At 46.3% G+C, this 20265-nt stretch overlaps 1 protein-coding gene across 2 annotated transcripts in view; it reads right to left on the bottom strand.

The window, feature by feature from the left end:
• Positions 1 to 20265, bottom strand: part of MUC13 (mucin 13, cell surface associated) — a 34156-nt gene continuing 13891 nt past the window's right edge. The window contains exons 6-13 of one of the 2 annotated variants that reach the window (XM_049105404.1): positions 18859 to 18914; positions 15353 to 15516; positions 11824 to 11949; positions 11361 to 11493; positions 10687 to 10724; positions 8379 to 8463; positions 5178 to 5376; positions 1 to 467 (exon numbers count right to left, since the gene is read on the bottom strand). In XM_049105404.1, the coding sequence (XP_048961361.1) occupies positions 5178 to 5376; positions 8379 to 8463; positions 10687 to 10724; positions 11361 to 11493; positions 11824 to 11949; positions 15353 to 15516; positions 18859 to 18914 (801 nt within the window). In that variant the 3' untranslated portion in view covers positions 1 to 467. Of the gene's footprint in view, positions 468 to 2816; positions 4055 to 5177; positions 5377 to 8378; positions 8464 to 10686; positions 10725 to 11360; positions 11494 to 11823; positions 11950 to 15352; positions 15517 to 18858; positions 18915 to 20265 lie in introns of those variants that run through there. The other variant, XM_025474738.3, reaches the window with a different exon arrangement.

The following is a 20265-nucleotide window of genomic DNA, read 5'->3' on the forward strand; positions in this document are numbered from 1 at the left end:
CTTTTTAAGAAATATATTTTATTTACTTATCTATTTGAGAGAGAGGGAGAGGGAGAGCGGGAGCAGAGAGGGCTAGGGGCAGAGGGAGAGAGAAACAGACTCCCTGCCTTGCAAACCCCCCCCGCCCAATGTGGGGCTGGATCTCAGGACCCCAGGATCATGACCTGAGCCAAAGGAAGATGCTTAATCAAGTCACCCAGGCACCCCCTCCCTTTTTAAAAAAAAGATTTTAGGAAAAGGGCATTCCGAGTGCAGGGAACAGCATGAGTGGACAAATGGAGGTACGAAGAGGAGGTGTGTTTGCGGAGCAGCAGGTGTGACCAGTGTTCCTGCTGGGGGGTGGAGCGGTGCGAGGGGCGAAGTAGTCAGAGCTGGACTGGTTGGTGACAGCAGCCCGGTGACCAGGGGTGATGAGCCACAGGAGTCTGCTTCAGTTCTGTGAACTTTATCCTCTCAGTGGAGAACCCCTGAAAGTCATAAAAGGGAGCGTGGTGATCAGATTCGCATCGCGGGAAGTTCATTCCGACCGCCCTCCAAGGTTCCAGGACAATCAGCCTGGAAGACTTCTGCAAAGTTCCCAGTGAGCAGAAACAAATGAATTGTGGGTCATATTATGCAAGAATTGGAAGTTTGAATGTGAAAGCCATTTTCAAAAACATTACAAATATGCATATTTACGGCATTCTTCTTATTTAAACAGTAGCAATGAAAGTCTCTAAAAATGGATGATCCTCTGGTTCATGAAGCCTGGAGTTTATATGGCCCAGGATATTCGAGAAGTGGTGGAAACCGGCATGCTGTGGTGCAGCAGGCCACAAGGATGGTGGGACTCTCTAGAAGAGGTTCAAACAGCCTACTTCTAAAATGAATCCAGAATCGTCTTCAAGCGTAAAGGAGGTAACATGCAGGTAAGAGATAGTCTGTGAGGACACATCACAAGGTTAACCAATTTTAAGTTACATCTACATTAATTCTGCTGCTGTTTGCTGATTAATGGCTAGTGTCTTTACAGGTGTTTTTTTTTTTTTAAAGATTTTATTAATTTATTCATGAGAGACACAGAGAGAGAGAGAGAGAGAGGCAGAGACACAGGCAGAGGGAGAAGCAGGCTCCATGCAGGGAGCCCGACGTGGGACTCGATCCCTGGTCTCCAGGATCAGGACCTGGGTCGAAGGCAGGTGCTAGACCGCTGAGCCACCCAGGCTGCCTGGTATTTTTTTTTTTTTTCTTTACAGGTATTAGTAGCTCAAAAGGGCGTTTCTTTTATCCCATTTACCCCCTAGCCTTAAGAAGGCAAGAGTAAACACGAATGGTGTCAGTGAGGATGCTTTCAGCTCCAAAAATAGAAATAACTACTCACAGTGGACCAACAGTAAAGTCCAATGCTTCAGGCATGGTCTGATCGGAGTTCCTGCTCCATTTTTCCATGGTTCTCTTAGCTCTGCCCTCCTCTACCTGTGAGCTCAGGAAAAACCAAGCAGTCTGAGACCTCACATCCCTAAGCCCACTTTGCTAAGTGAACAAAGAATTTCTCTTTCTCCAAGCATCCTACTGAAATTTAGGCTTTAGGGGCGCCTGGATGGCTCAGCAGTTGAGCATCTGCCTTCAGCTCTGGTCATGATCCTGGAGTCCCGGGATGGAGTCCCACATCAGGGTCCCTGCTCGGTGGGGAGTCTGCTTCTCCCTCTGCCCCTCACCCTGCTCATGCTCTCTCTCTTTCAAGGAAATAAATAAAATCTTTTAAAAATGAATAAATAAATGCAATCTAGGCTTTATCTTAATTGCATTCATTTATGCCACGTGGTCACTGAATCAATCACTGGCAGGGGGGTTGGGGTTCCACCGATTGGGTTGGGCCAAGCAAGATCCATCCTGGGAGCTGGGGGTCAGATTGGTCCCACCCAAAATGTTTGGGGAAGCAGCCAAAAATATCTATTACATGATTTAAAAATTACCCTGGATGATCTAACAGCCCCTAATGAGGACTGCAGATATCACTCAATCTGGTTTGCCACGTGTTATGTTTGCTATTGAAAGTGAGACTGGGCGGGGCACCTGGGTGGCTCAGTAGTCGAGCATCCGCTTTTCGCTCAGGTCATGATCCCAGGGTGCTGGGATGAAGTCTCACATCAGGTTCCCCACAAGGAGCCTGCTTCTCCCTCTGCCTGTCTCTGCCTCTCTCTCTGTGTCTCCCATGAATAAATATATACAATCATAAGAAAGAAAGAAAGAAAGAAAGAAAGAAAGAAAGAAAGAAAGAAAGAAAGAAAGAAAGAAAGAAAAAAAGAAGAAAAAGAAAGAAAAAGAAAAAGAAAAAAAAGAAAAAGAAAAAAGAAGAAAAAGAAAAAATAAAGAAAGAAGAAAGAAAGAAAAAGAAAGAAAGAAAGAAAGAAAAGAAAAGAAAAGAAAAGAAAAGAAAGAAAGAAAAGAAAAGAAAAGAAAAGAAAAGAAAAGAAAAGAAAAGAAAAGAAAAGAAAAGAAAAGAAAAGAAAAGAAAAGAAAGAGAGAGACTAAGGGAGTCTGGGTGACTCAACAGGTTGAGTGTCTGACTCTTGATTTTGGCTCAGGTCATGGTTTCAGGGCCGTGAGAGTGAGCCCTATATCGGTTCCGAGCCCTACGTCAGGGCTGTGCTGGGGGGCGGGGGAGGGAGTCTGCTTGAGATTCTCTCTCTCTCCCTCTGCCTCTCCCTGCCTCTTAAAAAAAAAAAAAGGATAAATCTTTCAAATTAAAAAAAAATTTCTTAAATAAAAAGAAAGAAAGAGACTCCCTGCTATGTGCATCACCCAAGGCCCCAAACACAAGGAAGGACACCACCTACCAAAGACACTTTATTTGTTACCTCTTATAGTTAGTTAATAGTCAAGAACAAATAATAGTAACAACAAATAAAAATAACTTGCAAGGGGACCAGATAGGAGACACAAACAAGGGCCCTATTAACACAACAGAAGGCGCATGCGGGAGGTGGTTGCGTGTGCAGCGCCACAGGGAGAGCGGAGTCCTCCATGAGGTCGCTGGAATCTGCATCACAAGGAGGCTGGGCATCTGGATCCAGGACCCAGGCTCCCTCTTTCACCATCCACCAAACAGAATCTGCAGCTTCAAAGTGCCTTCCAGCTCTGGCTTCTGGGGTTTCAGCTTCACACTTCCTTAGGCTCCAGCTTGTGGGCAGAACATGAATTGGAGGAAAGGTCTGTTGGCTCCTGGAGGAGGGGATCCAGGGACGAGGGTGGATGCAGCGTGCATTCTCCTGCGCTCCTCCTCCTGCCTACCTTCCTTCGGCCTCTATTCCTCTCACTCTTGGTTTTACCGTTTTTTTCTCCCTACCTCCACCAACCTACTGGCATTTCAAAAACTCTAGAACGTACTTCATGGTGGACAGTTCTAGTCTGGGCCTTCGAAGGCACATCAAAAAGATCCTGCGTTCCTGGTCACTTCTCCCCAAAAAGCTGAGGGACGTGTTTTTTTCTGTCTCCTTGGTGTGAGGCACCCAGGGCAAGCGTGATGAAATGCCTACTCTGGACAGAAGGAGCATCCTATTTTAACTTGGTCAAGAATTAACCTGAGAACCTTACAAGATGGTATTTCTTTCCATGCCCTGGGGCCTACACAGCTGATGCGGAAGAGTCTCAGAATGAGGTCGTGGATCTGTAGGCTATCAGCTCAAAGCAACATTCTCCCAGGCGTCCACAATCTTGGGGGGCTTTCCTCTAGATTGGGAGTGGTTATTGTTGCCCTGCCAGGACCAAAAAAAAAAAAAAAAAAAAAAAAACCACCAAATACCTAACCATTGTACTGATTGGATAAAATCAACTGTCTTACAAGTGCTTATAGCATCTATGTGCATTTAATTCCGTAGGTACTTAGCAAACAAGCTGCATGCATTGCAAGTAGTCACAACTTCCATCCAGAGAGGCTGGGTGCTGGGTGGCAGATGAATACCAAAGGCCAGATCTTCCCGGCTGCTCACTTCTCCATTAGTCTTTTAAACACTCAAAAGGAAAGTTCATACATTGGGTTCAGGGCCATGGATAGGCCCCAATTTTTACCATTCTAGACGAAAAAAGAGAGAAAGAGAGGAGGGGGGCAGGAAAAAAAAAAAAACACCTCTTAGAAGCAGTGCAAAAGAAATACAGGAGAAAAATTAAAGGATTACGGACATTACTTCAAATAACATTATTTGAACTATTTGAACACTGTTTTTCAGATTAGAACAGTCACTGCTCTAGGTTCTCTCCCCATTATTAGCTTATTTAGTTTTCATCCTACCAGGTAGGCTTTGTTTTGTCCATTTCACAGATGAGAAAACGAACCCAGAGAGGTCAAGGAAGTTGTCAAAGATCACACAGCTAACACGAGCACCAGAAAGGGCAAGACTTCAAACCTGGGTCTGGCTCTAAATCCCGTGTTCACTCTACCTCTAAGGGTTTCTCTCTAGAGATTATGCTGGATGGGGATCCCTGGGTGGCTCAGTGGTTTGGCGCCTGCCAAACTGCTGTGCCACCCAGGAATCCCCCTCAAAGCTGCTTCTTAAAGATTCATTCAGCCCACACCAAGCAACGGCAGCACGATCCCCAATACAAATCTAATGAATATAGGCCATGCTCCTTGAAAGTCTTCCCAAGGGAAATAAAATAGCCCTAGCCTAACTTGCTTTATCTCCATAGAAACTGATCAGGTTATGCCTTGAGGTCTGGGAGGGTGGGGGTGGGGGTGGGGGTGGGGTGGGGTGGGGTGGGGTGGGCGGGGGGAGAGATTTGCCTTGACGTGGGCAGCCTGGAAGGAAGGGACAGAACCATGTTTACTTCCAGCACTTCTTCCCAGGCCTGACCTCGGTCCTAGGTCCTCAAACAGCCTGGGAATTGCCATCACGACGACTAGAGTCATATCCATACAAGTTCATAATGTAAAGGGACCTTAAGGGCATCTCAACTGATTTTCTTTTTATAGCTGAGGAAACAGAAGGCCAGGGAAATGAAGTGATGCGTCTAAAGTCACATAGATGGTCAGTGTTAGGGACCAAGTGGTGGGCATTTAACAATAGGAGGGAGCAAAAAACCAAAACCAAAACCAAAACAACAGGAGGGAGCATCCTCTAATCTTTCTCTTTTTATTGGAAAACAGAAACCAAAAAGGCTGCCGCCAGGATATTTCACTCCAAAGACCACTGACTCACCTAGTAGTCAGGACGGGGCATGCTTCTGTGGTTTGCGTAGGGATTCTGTGGCTGACCGGAGATATTGGCCCTGACTTTAGGGAAGATGCTCCCATCTGCTCCTAGATTGCTGAAGCCTGTCGTCTGCTGTAGTCTCAGATTCTGAAAGTCGTTCTCAATCAAGTTCTGTTCTTCAATATACTTGTCTTTGTTCTTTGACCTATAAATGGTAAGGAGATTTAGGATCAGACGATGGCAGAAAGTTCCTCGAAGCAAACGTTGATATTCTTTTCTTAAAAATGTTTAAAAAAAAAATGTTTTCAAAAAATAAATAAATAAAAATAAAAAAATAAAAATGTTTTCAAACTTTGAGAGAATTTCGGATTTACATATATTTGTATATTGCATATACATCATTTTGGTACAAACCAAAAATTACACAGGGTTTCATACGTCCCTCACCCAGATTCCCCAATTGTTAATGTTTTTGAACCATTAAGAATAAGTTCTTAGACCTGATGCCCTGCTACTCACGATACTTCACTACTTCGTTCATTATAGATTCGCTATATTATTTATTTATGTGTATATATACTATACATACATATATATACACACTATATATATTCTAGTCTCCTAGCTCTCTCTACCCATTAAAACTAGAACGTAAACACTGATCCAACATTGCCACCCAATTCCCTTGGTCTCATGCAAATTTTGCTAATAATATCACTTTTCTTAAGTGTGCTTTTGAATTACATATGGAAATAATCATAGAAGTTAAGGAGAAAAGATATGTGACACAATGATTTTTGTTTTTTAAAGACTTTTATCTATTTGACAGAGAGCACGAGGAGCACAAGCAAGGGGAGCGGCAGGCAGAGGGAGAGGGAGAAGCAGGCTCCCCACTGGCAGGGAGCCCGGGAGGAGGCTCTATCCCGGGACCCCGGGATCATGACCTGAGCAGAAGGCAGACGCTTAACAGACTGAGCCACCCCGGCGCCCGATATAATGATTTTTGACTCAAACAAAGTCAACGTCTACAGAAGCACCTTGGTCAATAAAACCAGTTCAAGGTAGGAAGGTCTTACAAGGAGAAAAAGTATGTTGCAGGTTCTGCTGTAGCCCCTCAAGGGGCAAGCATTCAAAGCCAAAGGGAAGCACTTGGTGGTGAGGAAGGCACCTGCGACCCTTCCTTCTAGCCCACAGACCTGCCCCTGCAGTGCCTGCACTGACCCCGCCCCCCCCAGTAGGGAGTGGAGAGGCCGCATCTCTGATGCCCCCAGGGCACTCCCAGAATGAGTGGCACCTGCCGGAAATGTCATCAGGGAGGACCCGTCCACCCTGTACACCTGGTGGCCAGCCCGGCCTGCAGCAGAGGTCCCGCCCTTTGAGGGCATTCCTGCCTCACTGAGGACCGGAGGCAAGAAGCTTCATTCCCTTTGAAATGTGCAGGAAATTCTAATCCTTGATGTGTTTTCCCCAGAATCATGAACCTAGGCTGCACTGGGGGCAAAGGGGCTCTGCGGCACGGAGGAGCTGAGATGCATAGCTGTGGGGGGGAGGGGGGTCACAAGGCCCCACGAGCAGCCCCCGAGGATGCTGGGGACCCAAGACAGTGATGCAATCCTCCTGGGAGAGGAGCAGACAGCCTTGCTCCAGAACAGAATGTTCTGGCCCTCTTCCTAGAAAAGGGAAGCTCACATTCCAGCTCTCAGCTTTGCATCCTTATTAATTCAGGCTTTGAGTAAGAGTTAATATCAAACTGGAATAAAAGAAAAAAGAAGAAGCAAAATCTATTTATCTGCTCACATTATAGTGCGAAAATACCTATTTTGCCAAAACATAAAGATAGGAGTGAAGGGCAGCCCTGGTGGGTCAGCGGTTTAGCGCCGCCTTCAGCCCAGGGCCTGATCCAGGAGACCCGGGATGGAGTCCCACGTCAGGCTCTCTGCATGGAGCCTGCTTCTCCCTCTGCCTGTGTCTCTGCCTCTCTCTCTCTCTGTGTCTCTCATGAATAAATAAATAAAATCTTTTTTTAAAAAAATAGGAGTGAAATGTTACCAACAAGCAGCTTGTTTGGACCAAAGTGCATCCCCACCTGGCACGTTTCGGATAGCTTAGAGGTAACAGTGTTCCCTGTCCCTGTTGATGGAGGGAACTTTTATCTAAATATTTGTTAAATAAACAGAAGGACTCCACTCAAGTTCTTAGGAAGAGTGCTTAAGACACCAGGCTGCACCATGGCTTGGCGGAGAGAACAAGTCACGGGGCTCAGCTGACACTGGTGCTGGGCCCACTGCCGCGGGCTCCTGGGCCGGCAGGGCCTTGTCCAGTGACCCTTGACAACATCAGTGGGATGGAAAACTGCTAACAGAGTTTTTCAGTGACATCAGAAAACGATTGCTATGTCACATTACGGTGTTAAGCAAAAAGAAACCTTCACAAATATATTTTAAAAGGTGGGGGGGACGTCTGGGTGACTCAGTCGGTTAAGCATCTGGGTTCGGCTCAGGTCATGATCCTGGGGTCCTGGGATCCAGCCCCATGTCGGGCTCCCTGCTCAGCTTGGAGTCTGCTTCTCCTTCTCCCTCTGCCCCTCCTCCTGCTTCTGCTCTTTCTCTCAAGTAAGTAAATAATAATAAAAGAAACCCTAGAAATATGTATTTTTTAACACAAAGGGTAGGGCACCTGAATGGCTTAGTTGGTTAAGCATCTGACTCTTAGTTTCAGCTTAAGTCAAGATCTCAGGGTCATGAGATCGAGCCCCAAGTCAGGCTCTGTGCTCTTGGGATTTTCTACCTCTGCCCCTCTCCACCAACCGCCCCAGCCCCCTGCACATGTTCTCTCTCTCTCACAAAAAAAAAAAAAAAAAAAAAACAAAAAACAAAAAAACAACTCCACACAAAGGATACAAAATTATGTCTATAATATCATTTAAAAGAAAAAAATATCTGGAAAGATATATGCCAGAATGTTCATTGGCTCGGGGTGGGAAGTTTTGGGAGTGATTTTTTAATTGTGCCCCTTTACACATTTCTCTGTTTTCTTCAGTAATCATCTATGGCTTATAGAAGCCAAAGCAAATTAAGGTTAAGGAAAAAAGCCAATAGTATTGGAGAAGGCTCGCCTTATGTCCCCTCTCTTGCCCCAGCACGGCTGGCTGTGGTTAGAGCCCCTGGTGCTGCTGTGCCCTGAGAACGGGACGTGTCCACCCCGTACCTTGTCAAGCAGATCAATGCGATCACCAGGCCGAGAATGAGGGCGCCGCCAATGCTGCCCACGATAGTGAGGATCAGCTGAAATTCTGTAAAGGAAAAGCCAAGGGTATGAACAGCCTCCCACAAGCAGCCCCACAGTCTACTGCTCAGGTTCGTGGGCCCCCACTGGTTTACGATGGTGAAGAAGACAGTTGGGCTCTGGGCCCCAAGCCCACCGGGGCCAGCTTGGGTGACAGGCTGGGTGAGAGGGTGGCTCAGCCCCTACAGTGCCACCCCACAACTGTGTCTGTAGAACCCAATCAGCTGAGGCTGCCTCGCCCCATGAGAGAAGGCCATAGACACAGAGGAGGCTGCGGTCGGGCAGGGCCTTCCTGGACTCCGGGGGAGGTGCGATCTCCATCGAGGGGCGCGTCCCTTCCTGACTTCTGTGGCCTTTGCCCCCCACCATGCCTTGCTGATAAGGAAGGGAACTAGGCTGGAGTGAAATTTGTCACTTAACAGGGGCTTTTTTTTTTTTTTTTTTAATTTTTATTTATTTATGATAGTCACACACACAGAGAGAGGCAGAGACGTAGGCAGAGGGAGAAGCAGGCTCCATGCACCAGGAGCCTGACGTGGGATTCGATCCCGGGTCTCCAGGATCACGCCCTGGGCCAAAGGCAGGCGCTTAACCGCTGTGCCACCCAGGGATCCCTTAACAGGGGCTTAAGAGAGTCCGCGAGGGGAGAGCCCATGGCTACCCACTCTCCTCCTCCACGTCTGCTGCACGACAACGTGGCTGTGAGGTGGCCTGTGAGTAGAGCACCCACGGCAGATCTCACACACACGGTACGGAAGGGAAAAAAGGAAAATGTCTCACGAATAACTTCTTATATCGATTACGTGGCGAAAAACACGTGTGATATGTTAAGCGAAATAAAAATCAAAAAATTAAAATTGAAATCAAGGTCACTTATTTCTAAGAAGTTCACTTAGAATTTTTAAAACTGAAAAAAAAAAAGAGAAAAAAATAATAATTTTTAAAACTGGGGACGCCTGGGTGGCTCAGTGGTTGAGCACCTGCCTTGGGCCCAGGGCGTGATCCTGGAATCCCAAGATCGAGTCCCACGTCGGGCTCCCTGCGTGGAGCCTGCTTCTCCCTCTGCCTGTGTCTCTGCCTCTCTCTCTCTCTGTGTCTCTCATGAGTAAATAAATAAAATCTTAAAAAAAATTTTTTTAAACTGGAAATTAAATATGAAGCTCACATCACATTTCTATTGGACAGAGCTGCTCTAGAGCCCTGCCTCTTTCTGCTTCGTGACTGCCAACACAGGCCACCTCCAGCTTCAATTCATGGGGGCATAGGCCGCGTCTGGGGAAGACCACAAAGGCCATTTGGTCCGAACCTCTCACTTTGTAGGTGTGGATGCTGAAAGCCCGGAAGGAATAAAAGACTTAACAAATCCAGCTTTGCAGCAAAATTCGGTAGAAATTCAGAGCATTTTTTATCACTAACTTTGTGGCTGGCTGGGAGGCCAACAGTAATGTTTCCTTCATCTTGGATCACCAGTCTTTAGTTCATTACGTAAAATTTAAAATATAATATCAGGGCAGCCCAGTGGCTCAGCGGTTTAGTGCCGCCTTTAGCCCAGGGCCTGATCCTGGAGACCCAGGATCAAGTCCCACGTCAGGCTCCCTGCATGGAGCCTGCTTCTCCCTCTGCCTGTGTCTCTGCCTCTCTCTGTGTCTCTCATGAATAAATAAATAAAAATCTTTTAAAAAATAATAATAAATAAATAAAATATAATATCATCAAAAATATATGTTAATATTGTCCCAATCCGGTGGGGGTGGGGCGTGGGAGAGAATGAAGCACCTGGACTTGCAAACAACACATACAAGCTAGTAAATAGCTCTGGGACAGAAAGATTCCATATTTAAATGGTTTTTAGTTTTGCTCTCCCACGACCATGAACATTTTTGGGATATACTGGTTTTATCTTTGTAGTAACAGCAAACCCGTATTTAAGCCAATGTAGACAATGAATAGAATGTTAGGATGCCCCCCTCTGGTCTGGCCGAGTCCAGAGCCCTCCCCTTGGGCTGGCTTCTGCTGTTTTCTATAACAGAGGTGCTGCTGCCCATGGCCTAAGGGCAGGCATGGGATGCCAGGACCCAGAACACAAACGGCAGGCAGGTTTTTTCGCTCTTTATGAAGGGAGCCAGAGACTCTGGAGTCCTGGGCTGAATTGTGAATGTGTTCCATATTTCTCAGAAACTTGATAACAAAGCAAAACTTAAAAAAAAAAAAAAGGAAATTGTGTACTCACGGTCTTCACAGTTGACTCCACCGTAGCCAAATCCACACCTAAAATACAATAATGGAAACTGTAGTACAGAGTCTCTGTGGGGAGCACGCCAGAGCCCGCCCAACCGCCACGCCTTCCTCTCCTTCTTCCTTTCTTTCTACCCGCCCCTTCTTCTCCTTCTCCTCGTCCTCCTTTCTTCCTTATGCTCATGTTCTCCAGGGGAGCACCCTCCATGGAGCTCTGGAGGGCTGAGCGGGGACACAATTCCAGGGGGCCCCATTTCCCACTGACTGAACACTCCATCCTCTGAGCTTCAGGAAGATGCAGCTATTCAAGCTAAGCTGAACCCCAGAGGCATGGAGCATTGTGGGGCCCCCTCAGCTGCAAGACCACGTGGCTCTGCCACTTTTTTGCTGCCCTGTGAGCTTATTATTTACATTCTCTGCTATGGGGAAGGACTTCATTTCTGACAGTGTTGTCAGGTGACACGTATTACTTAGCACGGTTTCCAACACACAGGGAATGTTCAACAACTGCTGATGCTGCTGACGATGATACGATGGTGCTCTCACACCTACCAACCTATGGCAGCATTACGACATCCCGGCCCTAAATCCGTTCATATGTCTATAAGTTCTATCCTTTTCTGGCTAGCTCCAGTTGTGGTAAGATTAAAAAGGAGTGATTTCTCTTACTTTTGACAGATCCCATGATCATCTTCCTTGTAGCCTGACAGGCACACGCATTCAACGCCCGTGTTGTCCTTGTTCACTAAGCATTGCCTATTGTTGTTTGCATTGCAGGTGTCAGGACACGTTGGAGCAGAAGCTTCGAAAGAGAATTTGGGAGTAATTATCAGAAACAATCTCTTCAACCCCAAAGTGATAGGTCACAGAGCACAGCGTTTAAATATTGTTTTCTCTGGGTAAAGTGAGGTGCTCCCTGGCTGTGCATATAATGGGCTCCCTGGGAAGCTGCCCATGGGCCGCCTCACCAGCTCATAGCCAAGGCTTCAGTCCAGGCCAGTGTGTCTAAAGCCCAAATCCACACTCCTCAGACTCTGGAATGCACATGCAAACAAGCAGTAGAGCTTGTATTTTGCAAATGCTAAAAGGAGAGGATGTATATAGAACATTTATAAGCAAATGGAACACTCACCAAGACACATAGGGATCTGTGGGTTAGGTCTTTCAAACCCTGGCTTGCATTTACACAGCAAACCATTGTCACACTTGTCCTGGGCATTTTCCTTTTCACAATTGAAATAATCACACAAAGATTGATCTGAGAGGCACAAACAATTAAAAAATATAGTCAGCAAAACAAAATGGATAAAGTAACTTGTGAAAGCACTCCACTCCATTGTTATAACACTTGCCTTTCTATATGTTAGGTTTTTGTTTTTGTTTTTTTTTTTTTTTGAGATTTATTCATGAGAGACACACAGAGAAAAGCAGAAACATAGGCAGAGGAGAAGCAGACTTCTTGCAGGGAGCCTGATGTGGGACTTGATCCCCAGGCCTGGGGTGATGCCCTGAGCCAAAGGCAGACCCTCAACTGCTGAGCCACCCAGGTGTCCCTGTTTAGGGAATTAACAGAGGAAAATCTGGAATAATGAAATCCAACTCCCTAATTTTCCCTTCCATGACCATTTCCTTATATTAATTCGATTCAGATTAATTCAGTCCAATGTAGTGCAATTATGTTTAAGGGCAAGATTTCTTTTTCACTTAGTTCTATGCTGGGTTCTATAAGGGACACAGTAGCTATATAACTTGCGGGCCCCATCTTTGTAGGGTTACATGTCTGAGCCCACAGAGAGTCACACTGATCAACTCACAGTCCAGACTTTAAGTACAATGGGAATTCAGGGGCTCCACTAGCTAAAGATAACACCATGGAGGAGACAGGAGGTAGGCTAGGACTTGAAGGATTAGGTAAGTTTTGAACAGTCAAAGGAGAGGTGAAGTCTGTCAAGTGGTGTAAACCAGGCATGAAAAGAAGCAAAGGACTCTTGTCAGTGAGTAGTGAAATTGTCCTTGGGCAGGGGAGAGGTGGTGTGGTGAGGCGGGAGAGGTTTGAGAAATCTTGGCCCTGCCATTTATTGGCTATGAGCTGTCGGTTCAATCATTTGATTTTTGGTGGATCCAAGTTTCCTTTGTCTATAAAATGGGGCTAATAATTCTTGTTTCACACAATTGTTGTGAGAATTGAATACGTTAATGTCAATGCAAGTGCCAACTACAGGAACCTCAACCAATAATCGTGCTTTTGTTCATTCACAGGTACAGCAGAGTTTGAATACCAGGCTAAGAATGTTGACTTTCATCCTTCAAGCCTGAGGATCCACTAGTAGATTTTGAGCAGAAGCATGAAAACAGAGAAAGCAGCCTTTTAAGAGTATTAGTCTGGAGACAGGCTGCAAGGCATAAGGAATAAAAAGATGAATCTGGAAATAGATTAGGGGGCAAGAGTAGGAGCAAGTGAAACAGATAGGCGGTTACTCTCTTCTAAACAACCCACACCTGTAACCAACCTTCCTTCATCATCTGCCATTTGAAAATGCCTCCAACTAAAAGTCCAGGAAAGCAATTCGACAACTTTTAACACAGAAGAGGGAATCTGTCTTTGCAGAAGCTGGAGAGCAAGAAAAGGTGTTTTCCTCTCGCTTCCATTTGCTGGGTGTTTCATGCTCTGTGGCCATCTCTAGCTGGCATCATTTGGTCATTTGTTAATGTATCTAAGACCACACGCCTGATCTCAGCGTGGAGCGATGGCAGGAGAACTTGTCAAAAAAGAGCAATTCTCTGGGTTGAGGCCAAATGGTTTCACTTAGGCCAGAGCTCAGGGCCAAGGGCATTATGAAGGAGAGCCGAAGTGAGAGAACTGTACAGGAGACCCCAGTTTTTTTTTTTTTTTTTTTGAGACCCCAGTTTTATCTTGAAGAACGCACTGGTTATTTTCAACTAGCGACCACCTGAGTGGTCAGTCTCCGTGTTGACAGAGACCCTCAGCTTCTTCACACTTGCTAGAAGTCTCATCGAGCCAAAAGACAAGACAAGGTCATGTGTTGCCTTAAGGTAGAGGTTCTGACTACATGAACTGCTATTCTGGACCAAATCCTGATCCCACGGAGAACCTGACAGGCAGACAGAAGTGACGGGTCCCTTGGAAGACAACCACCAAGTGACAGGCGAGACAAGAGTAGGACTTTGAGAGAGTAAGCTGAAATGTTCAGAAAGGGAAAGGTGTCATTTGGTGGCATGAGACTCTGGCAGATGAAAATAGTTCAAGAACATAATCTCTAGAAACATAATTCTAACAGTGCAACTGCTAATGATCCAATGAACTGTTTTTTTTTTAAAAGGGAAAATAAATAAATAAATAAATAATAAATAAATAAATAAATGAATGAATGAATGAATGAATGAATAAATAAATAAATAAATAAATAAATAAATAAATAAAAAATTTAAAAAATGGGAGAGGGGATCCCTGAGTGGCTCAGCAGTTTAGCGCCTGCCTTTGGCCCGGGCATGATCCTGGAGACCCGGAATCGAGTCCCACGTCGGGCTCCCTGCATGGAGCCTGCTTCTCCCTCTGCCTGTGTCTCTGCCTCTCTCTGTCTCATGAATAAATAAATAAAATCTTTAAAGGGTCAGGTAACTTAAGAAACTGGCATGGTTTGCACAGGAAATTCCCAGATGAGATTTATAAATAAAACATGGAAAGAAGGTCCCATAACCAAAGACAGAAAATTAAAAATGTGACAGAGAAAGTCTTGAGCCCCAAATGAGCTCAGGCTTGCCACAAACCAAACCCCAAATAACAAACAAACGAAAAACCAACAACAAAGAGCAAACAGGTAAAATGGAAAGATGGGCAAACGAACGGAGGGCTCTGTGTGTGTGTGTGTGTGTGTGTGTGTGTTTTGCGCTCGAGGCCCACAGAAATGCCAGACCTGGCTGCCATCACGTAAATAGGTGGCACGAGAGAAACACAACTAGTTTTCTCCAGTCTCTACAGCTGGGAGATGCTATTCAGATGGAGAAGAGTTGAATGGACATTGCTAAGAGGGCGGCAGCCCAAGGAGAGGGTACAGGGCAGAGGAGCTGCCATCTTTTCCGAGAGAATGTCAAGTGTTTTATCCCAGAGCATCTACATTCAAGGAGGAGGCTCAGCATGACCAAAGAGAAGGGCAAGAGAGGCAGGGAGGGACATTGTGGCACTGTGATGAATAAATGGTTGTTGTTCCAGGCCGCTAAGCTTGGGGGTGGTTTGAAACACAGCAAAAGGGAATTGTTTCAGTCGTGCTGGGAGCTTGGAGGTCAGCCTAATGGGGAATCAGGGTCAGTAAGGCTTTCTGTGATCATTTGGAAGCTACAGTTTGGTATGAGGCCTCCTTGTCTCTCCCTTTTTCAGCTTTTCCTGTCCAGAGACCACTGGCCCATGACTACTGTCCAAAGAGAGAAGCAAAGTGGTCAGTGGATGACATGGGGGGCTGGTTGGAAAGGAGCAGAAGCAAGCAAGGGAGAAGAGGGAGGAAGAAAGAGTGGTTATCAGGAACTGGGCTCATCCTATGGATTCAATTGTCCTGCTTTTCCTGCCTCCTTCTCCCAGGGAATGGAAATGTTTACAGAAAGGTCAGCCCGCAAGCAAACTTTGAATGAAAATATTGAATGCTTACTAGAATATCCTAGAATGTTGTTTGTGTTGTTTTCAATCGCTTTTGTAACTAATTTAAGCACGGTCCCCTCATTTTCTTTTGTCGTTTCTGCGAAGATGTTTAGGACCGTTACCTCAACACCAGTACCGCCAGCACGCATCTCTAGTCTCGCTGAAGGACGGATGCTGGAAATGAAATGAACCCGTCACTTGATGAACTGAACCGAAGGATCCACAGACCTCCCAGACCCCCCAGTCTCCCAGCTCCAGTCCTGACCCACTGTCCTATATCCACAACTGGGGCCCAAGTACGGGGGCCTGGGCTTGCAGTCAGAGGGCAAATTGATATGCCCAGAGATCTCTCTCTCTTCGATGTGTGCTCAGAGGAAATCCCTAGCTATTGGGAAAAATTGTGGACAATCCTTTGTAGGAGCTAGAAGCCTGAGGCTAACCAGAAGTAGAACAGGTAATGTCTGGAACAGTAACGTGTCACACTCTGTAGAAAATCAGGAGGAGGCCTCTTGCTGAGCTGGGAAACTTCACTTGTACTTCGAGGGACTGGGGGGTATACATTCTTCCCTTGCAGGGAGAGCAGTCATCCACCCCACGGAGTCTGGGTCATTTCCCGAGAGGGCCGGGGGGTCAGCAGGTGGCCACGTGGGACACTGTAATGGGGGGGCGGGGCTGCAGGAGCCTGAGCTGAGCACCCCGTCACATCCCCAGACACCGAGCGCCTGCGATGGGCAAGACATTGTAGGAGTCTCCCTCTCTACTGGGCACTGCACTTTGAAGCCCCAAGAATCACTGTGCCAAGTTCTAATCCAAGAGGATTAGAACTGTCCCAGAGGAATCGGGTGATATGACCCCTAAAAGAGACAGGGTTGAGGGTGGAGGTGAGAGGAAGGACTTTCAAAAACTCCTCTCTTCAACAACCGATGACTGTATGTTTTTTAGGACTCATGATCTATTTTTCCCGTTTTTTTTTTTTTTTTTTTCCTAGATTCCATTTTGACTTTGGAATAAATATCAGAAACTTGAAAACAGCCAACCTACTTAGATGTTTACAGCCAGGTTAGTTCTTCAGAACAATTGAGGAAAAAAATCCAAGATTGGAACCAAATTCTGTTTTTAGGACCAGTCACCGCACAAGGGATCCGCCCCCCCACCAAAAAAAAATAGGCTTCAGATTCTAATTTAAAACTTACTCCAATGATTCATTGACCATAGGATTTAGAGGTGGCCGTGGAAAGTACACGGCAGTGAGAAAGGAGTGTTTGATACAAGTCATTCTTTATCGGTGGAAAAATGACCAGAAATCTGTGGCACCATTTTGCAGTGAGGCTAGGAAAGAAATGCCATCCACTGTTCATTCATTCAAAGAACCTACAGGTGTACGCTCCGATTTAGGGGGCAAGATATTATAATAAAGGGAAACGATGAGGGCAGCCCGGGTGGCTCAGCAGTTTAGCACCGCCTTCGGCCCAGGGCCTGATCCTGGAGACCCGGGATCGAGTCCCACATCAGGCTCCCTGCATGGAGCCTGTTTCTCCCTCCGTCTGTGTCTCTGTCTCTCTCTCTCCCTCTCTGTATCTCGAATGAATAATAAAAATATTTTTTTAAAAAAGGGAAACAATGGGGATCCCTGGGTGGCGCAGCGGTTTGGCGCCTGCCTTTGGCCCAGGGCGCGATCCTGGAGACCCAGGATCGAATCCCACATTGGGCTCCCGGTGCATGGAGCCTGCTTCTCCCTCTGCCTGTGTCTCTGCCTCTCTCTCTCTCTGTAACTATCATAAATAAAAAAAATTAAAAAAAAAATTAAAAAAAAAAAGAGGGAAACAATGGAACCACCGTATATCTAATGACAAAACGGCTTAGCATAAATGATCAGAGCAGTAGGCTTGGCGCTAAGAGGCCTGAAATCTAGACCCAAGATTGTCACCATCTTTCCTGGCCCAGGGCTAGTCACAGCCTCCCTGAGCCTGAGCCTCCTCCTCTGTCCAAAGAGAGATTTGAGAAATTCTGAGGATCCTTCCAATTCCAACATCGGTACAGTAGAGAAGGAGCTCAGGGGGCAGAGCAGAGAGCATTGGGCCAGAGCTTAAGCCATGCCTTTCTAGATGACACAGGGCCCTGGTAAGCTGGTTCCAGGTGCATAAGCTGGTTCGTCTCCAGAACACTGAGCTCACAAGTAGAAGGTTGCCTCTCGGGATCCCTGGGTGGCGCAGCGGTTTAGCGCCTGCCTTTGGCCCAGGGTGCGATCCTGGAGACCCAGGATCGAATCCCACATCGGGCTCCCGGTGCATGGAGCCTGCTTCTCCCTCTGCCTATGTCTCTGCCTCTCTCTCTCTCTTTCTCTGTGACTATCATAAATAAATAAAAGTTAAAAAAAAAAAAAAAAAAAAAGAAGGTTGCCTCTCAATGCTCCTGGCTCCCTTTCAGTACGTCCTTAAAAAGGAAACCTACACCACAGTGTCCAGGAACCCTCCCCACCAAATGGTCCCATGGGACCAACTCTCCATCACACTTGCAGGGGTCCCTGTTCGGGAAGGGGAATAGCCAGGCACTGCCGCGTGTTGAAACCAAGTATGTGCCAATCACTCTGTACAGGCTGTTTTTCAAATGATACCCCACTTACTCCTCCTGAGGTTCCAGGAAAGTCAATCAGATTATCCCAGTTATGCAGATGATTTAACAAAACTTTAGGGACCTTAAAACACCTGCCCAAGCTCAAAGCTCACCACCTTTAGGAGATCTCCTCTGAATTCACAGGTATGAAGTATGTGTACCGTAGCTTATTCCACAAAGGGCTTGACAAAGCTCATCAAGACAGAGGCAAAGTAAAACCATAAAATAGAGCTACATTAGGGCTGCTTTTTCTGTACAACTCCACTCATCTTAGAACATTCTTTCCCTGGCCTGCAAGCGCAAGTGTATTCACAGGCTTCAGAGGAGGCCAAGCCCGAATCACTAACTTCTTGAGAATCCTCTGCCTCTTTGGCTCCCCCCGTGGCATCCGACGCTGGCCACTGCGTTGATATGCTCATTCATTGCTCGTTCTTCCAGCAACAAGAGCTCACTCCTGGCCTTTCGGTGGCCGGTGGCCGGGTGTATGATTGGGATATTCTTCTCTCCCTCACTTCCCCACCCCCATGAGAAGAGCTGACCGTGAGCCGTTCAATCCTCTTCCTGGCCCCTGGAATGCACATTCTAGAGGTTGACCAGCCGCGGTTTGTAGCCAAGGAACGAAACCAAGCAAACAGGTCCCAGGTGATAGATACCCTGGGCCAGAGGTACGGGTTGCCGAGGAGCCAATCACAGACAGCATCTTGCCACCCCAAGCTACAGCCGGCCCATGCAGCCGGGTCCGAGTGCCCGGGGAGCAGAGCCCTGTGCGTGCTCAGACTGACCGCCTCTTCTTGGGACCTGCCACTGGAGGGCATTAGTGCCGCGCAGAGAACTCAAGAGGACACGGAGGTGAGGGAACCCACACCTGCCTCCAAAGTATCCCATGGGTCCCCGCAAACTTACCTTACTCCATCAATTACGGTCTGTCCATAATCAGGATTGCGAAATGCGCCCCCAAACTGTGGAGGAGGAAACCAGATTTAATAACAAACACAAAGAGGGGAGAAACGTGATACTAGAAGCTTTCACGCCAACACATTTCTAACCTCATCTGTATAAATATCATGTGGTTCATTGCAGCAATTTGCCCCTTACATGTGCTCAAACACCTTCTGATAATTTTTGTTCTAAAATAATAAGATTGGGCAGCCCCGGTGGCGCAGCGGTTTAGCGCCTGCCTTCGGCCCAGGTCGTGACCCCGGGGTCCTGGGATCAAGTCCCACGTGGGGCTCCCTGCATGGAGCTTGCTTCTCCCTCTGCCTGTGTCTCTGCCTCTCTGTGTCTCTCATGAATAAATAAATAAAATCTTTTAAAAACATAAAAATAAAATAAAATAATAAGATTGACATGTCCGAGCTATCTAGAAGAAAGACAGACTCCGAAGGCACCCAGCCAAATCAACAGTCGGCCTTTTAAAAATGAGGTGAAAAAAAAAAATAATAAAATAAAATAAAATAAAAATAAAATAAAAATGAGGTGAGTGAGACTTATTACGTTTTTTTTTTCTCCTTAAAACTAAACTTTCAGAAACATTGGCTGGATGTCCTCTCTAAGTACTTTCAGACCTAATATCTGTGGTTCCAGAATGCAGATTTCCGTCCCTTTTCATGTTGACACATTCACTTGCAATAATCAAAACGAAGTGAAACTGGGGCGCCTGGGGGGCTCAGGGCTTGAGCATCTGCCTCCGGCCCAGGGTGTGACCCTGGGTCCCGGGATCGAGTCCCACGTCGGGCTCCCTGCATGGAGCCTACCTCTCCCTCGGCCTGTTGTCTCTGTCCCTCTCTCTCCCTGTGTCTCTCATGAATACATAAATTTTTAAAAAAACAAAATGACGCAAAGCTATTGTTCGTTTTGACATTTTTAACAGTGGGGGGGGGGCGGGGAGAAAAGTAACAGTCATTAATTCAAATGGAGTTCCTTTACCAAACATCAAAAAAAGAAGCCAGGCTACTATAGAAATGTATACAAGTTTGATCGTAGAGAGGAAAACAGTTTTTTTTTTTCTCTTCCATTCTATGAATATCATTTTGTCTTAAAACATCATATTTCCAAGTCCATTTGAAAATACTGTAGGGGTGCCTGGGTGTTCAGTTGATTAAGTGTCCGATTCTTGATCTCAGCTCAGGTCTTCATCTCAGGGTCATGAGTTCGAGACCTATGTTGGGCTCCATGCTGGGCAAGGCTACTTAAAAAAAAAAAAATCTAGTAGCTTTTGTATCAATGGGTATGGCATGGTTGGAGCAAGCTTCTTCTTCTTCTTCTTTTTTTAAAAGATTTTATTTATTTATTTATTCATGAGACCTACAC

The sequence above is a fragment of the Canis lupus genome, chromosome 33 (assembly GCF_003254725.2).
Source record: "Canis lupus dingo isolate Sandy chromosome 33, ASM325472v2, whole genome shotgun sequence".
Classification (NCBI taxonomy): domain Eukaryota; kingdom Metazoa; phylum Chordata; class Mammalia; order Carnivora; family Canidae; genus Canis; species Canis lupus.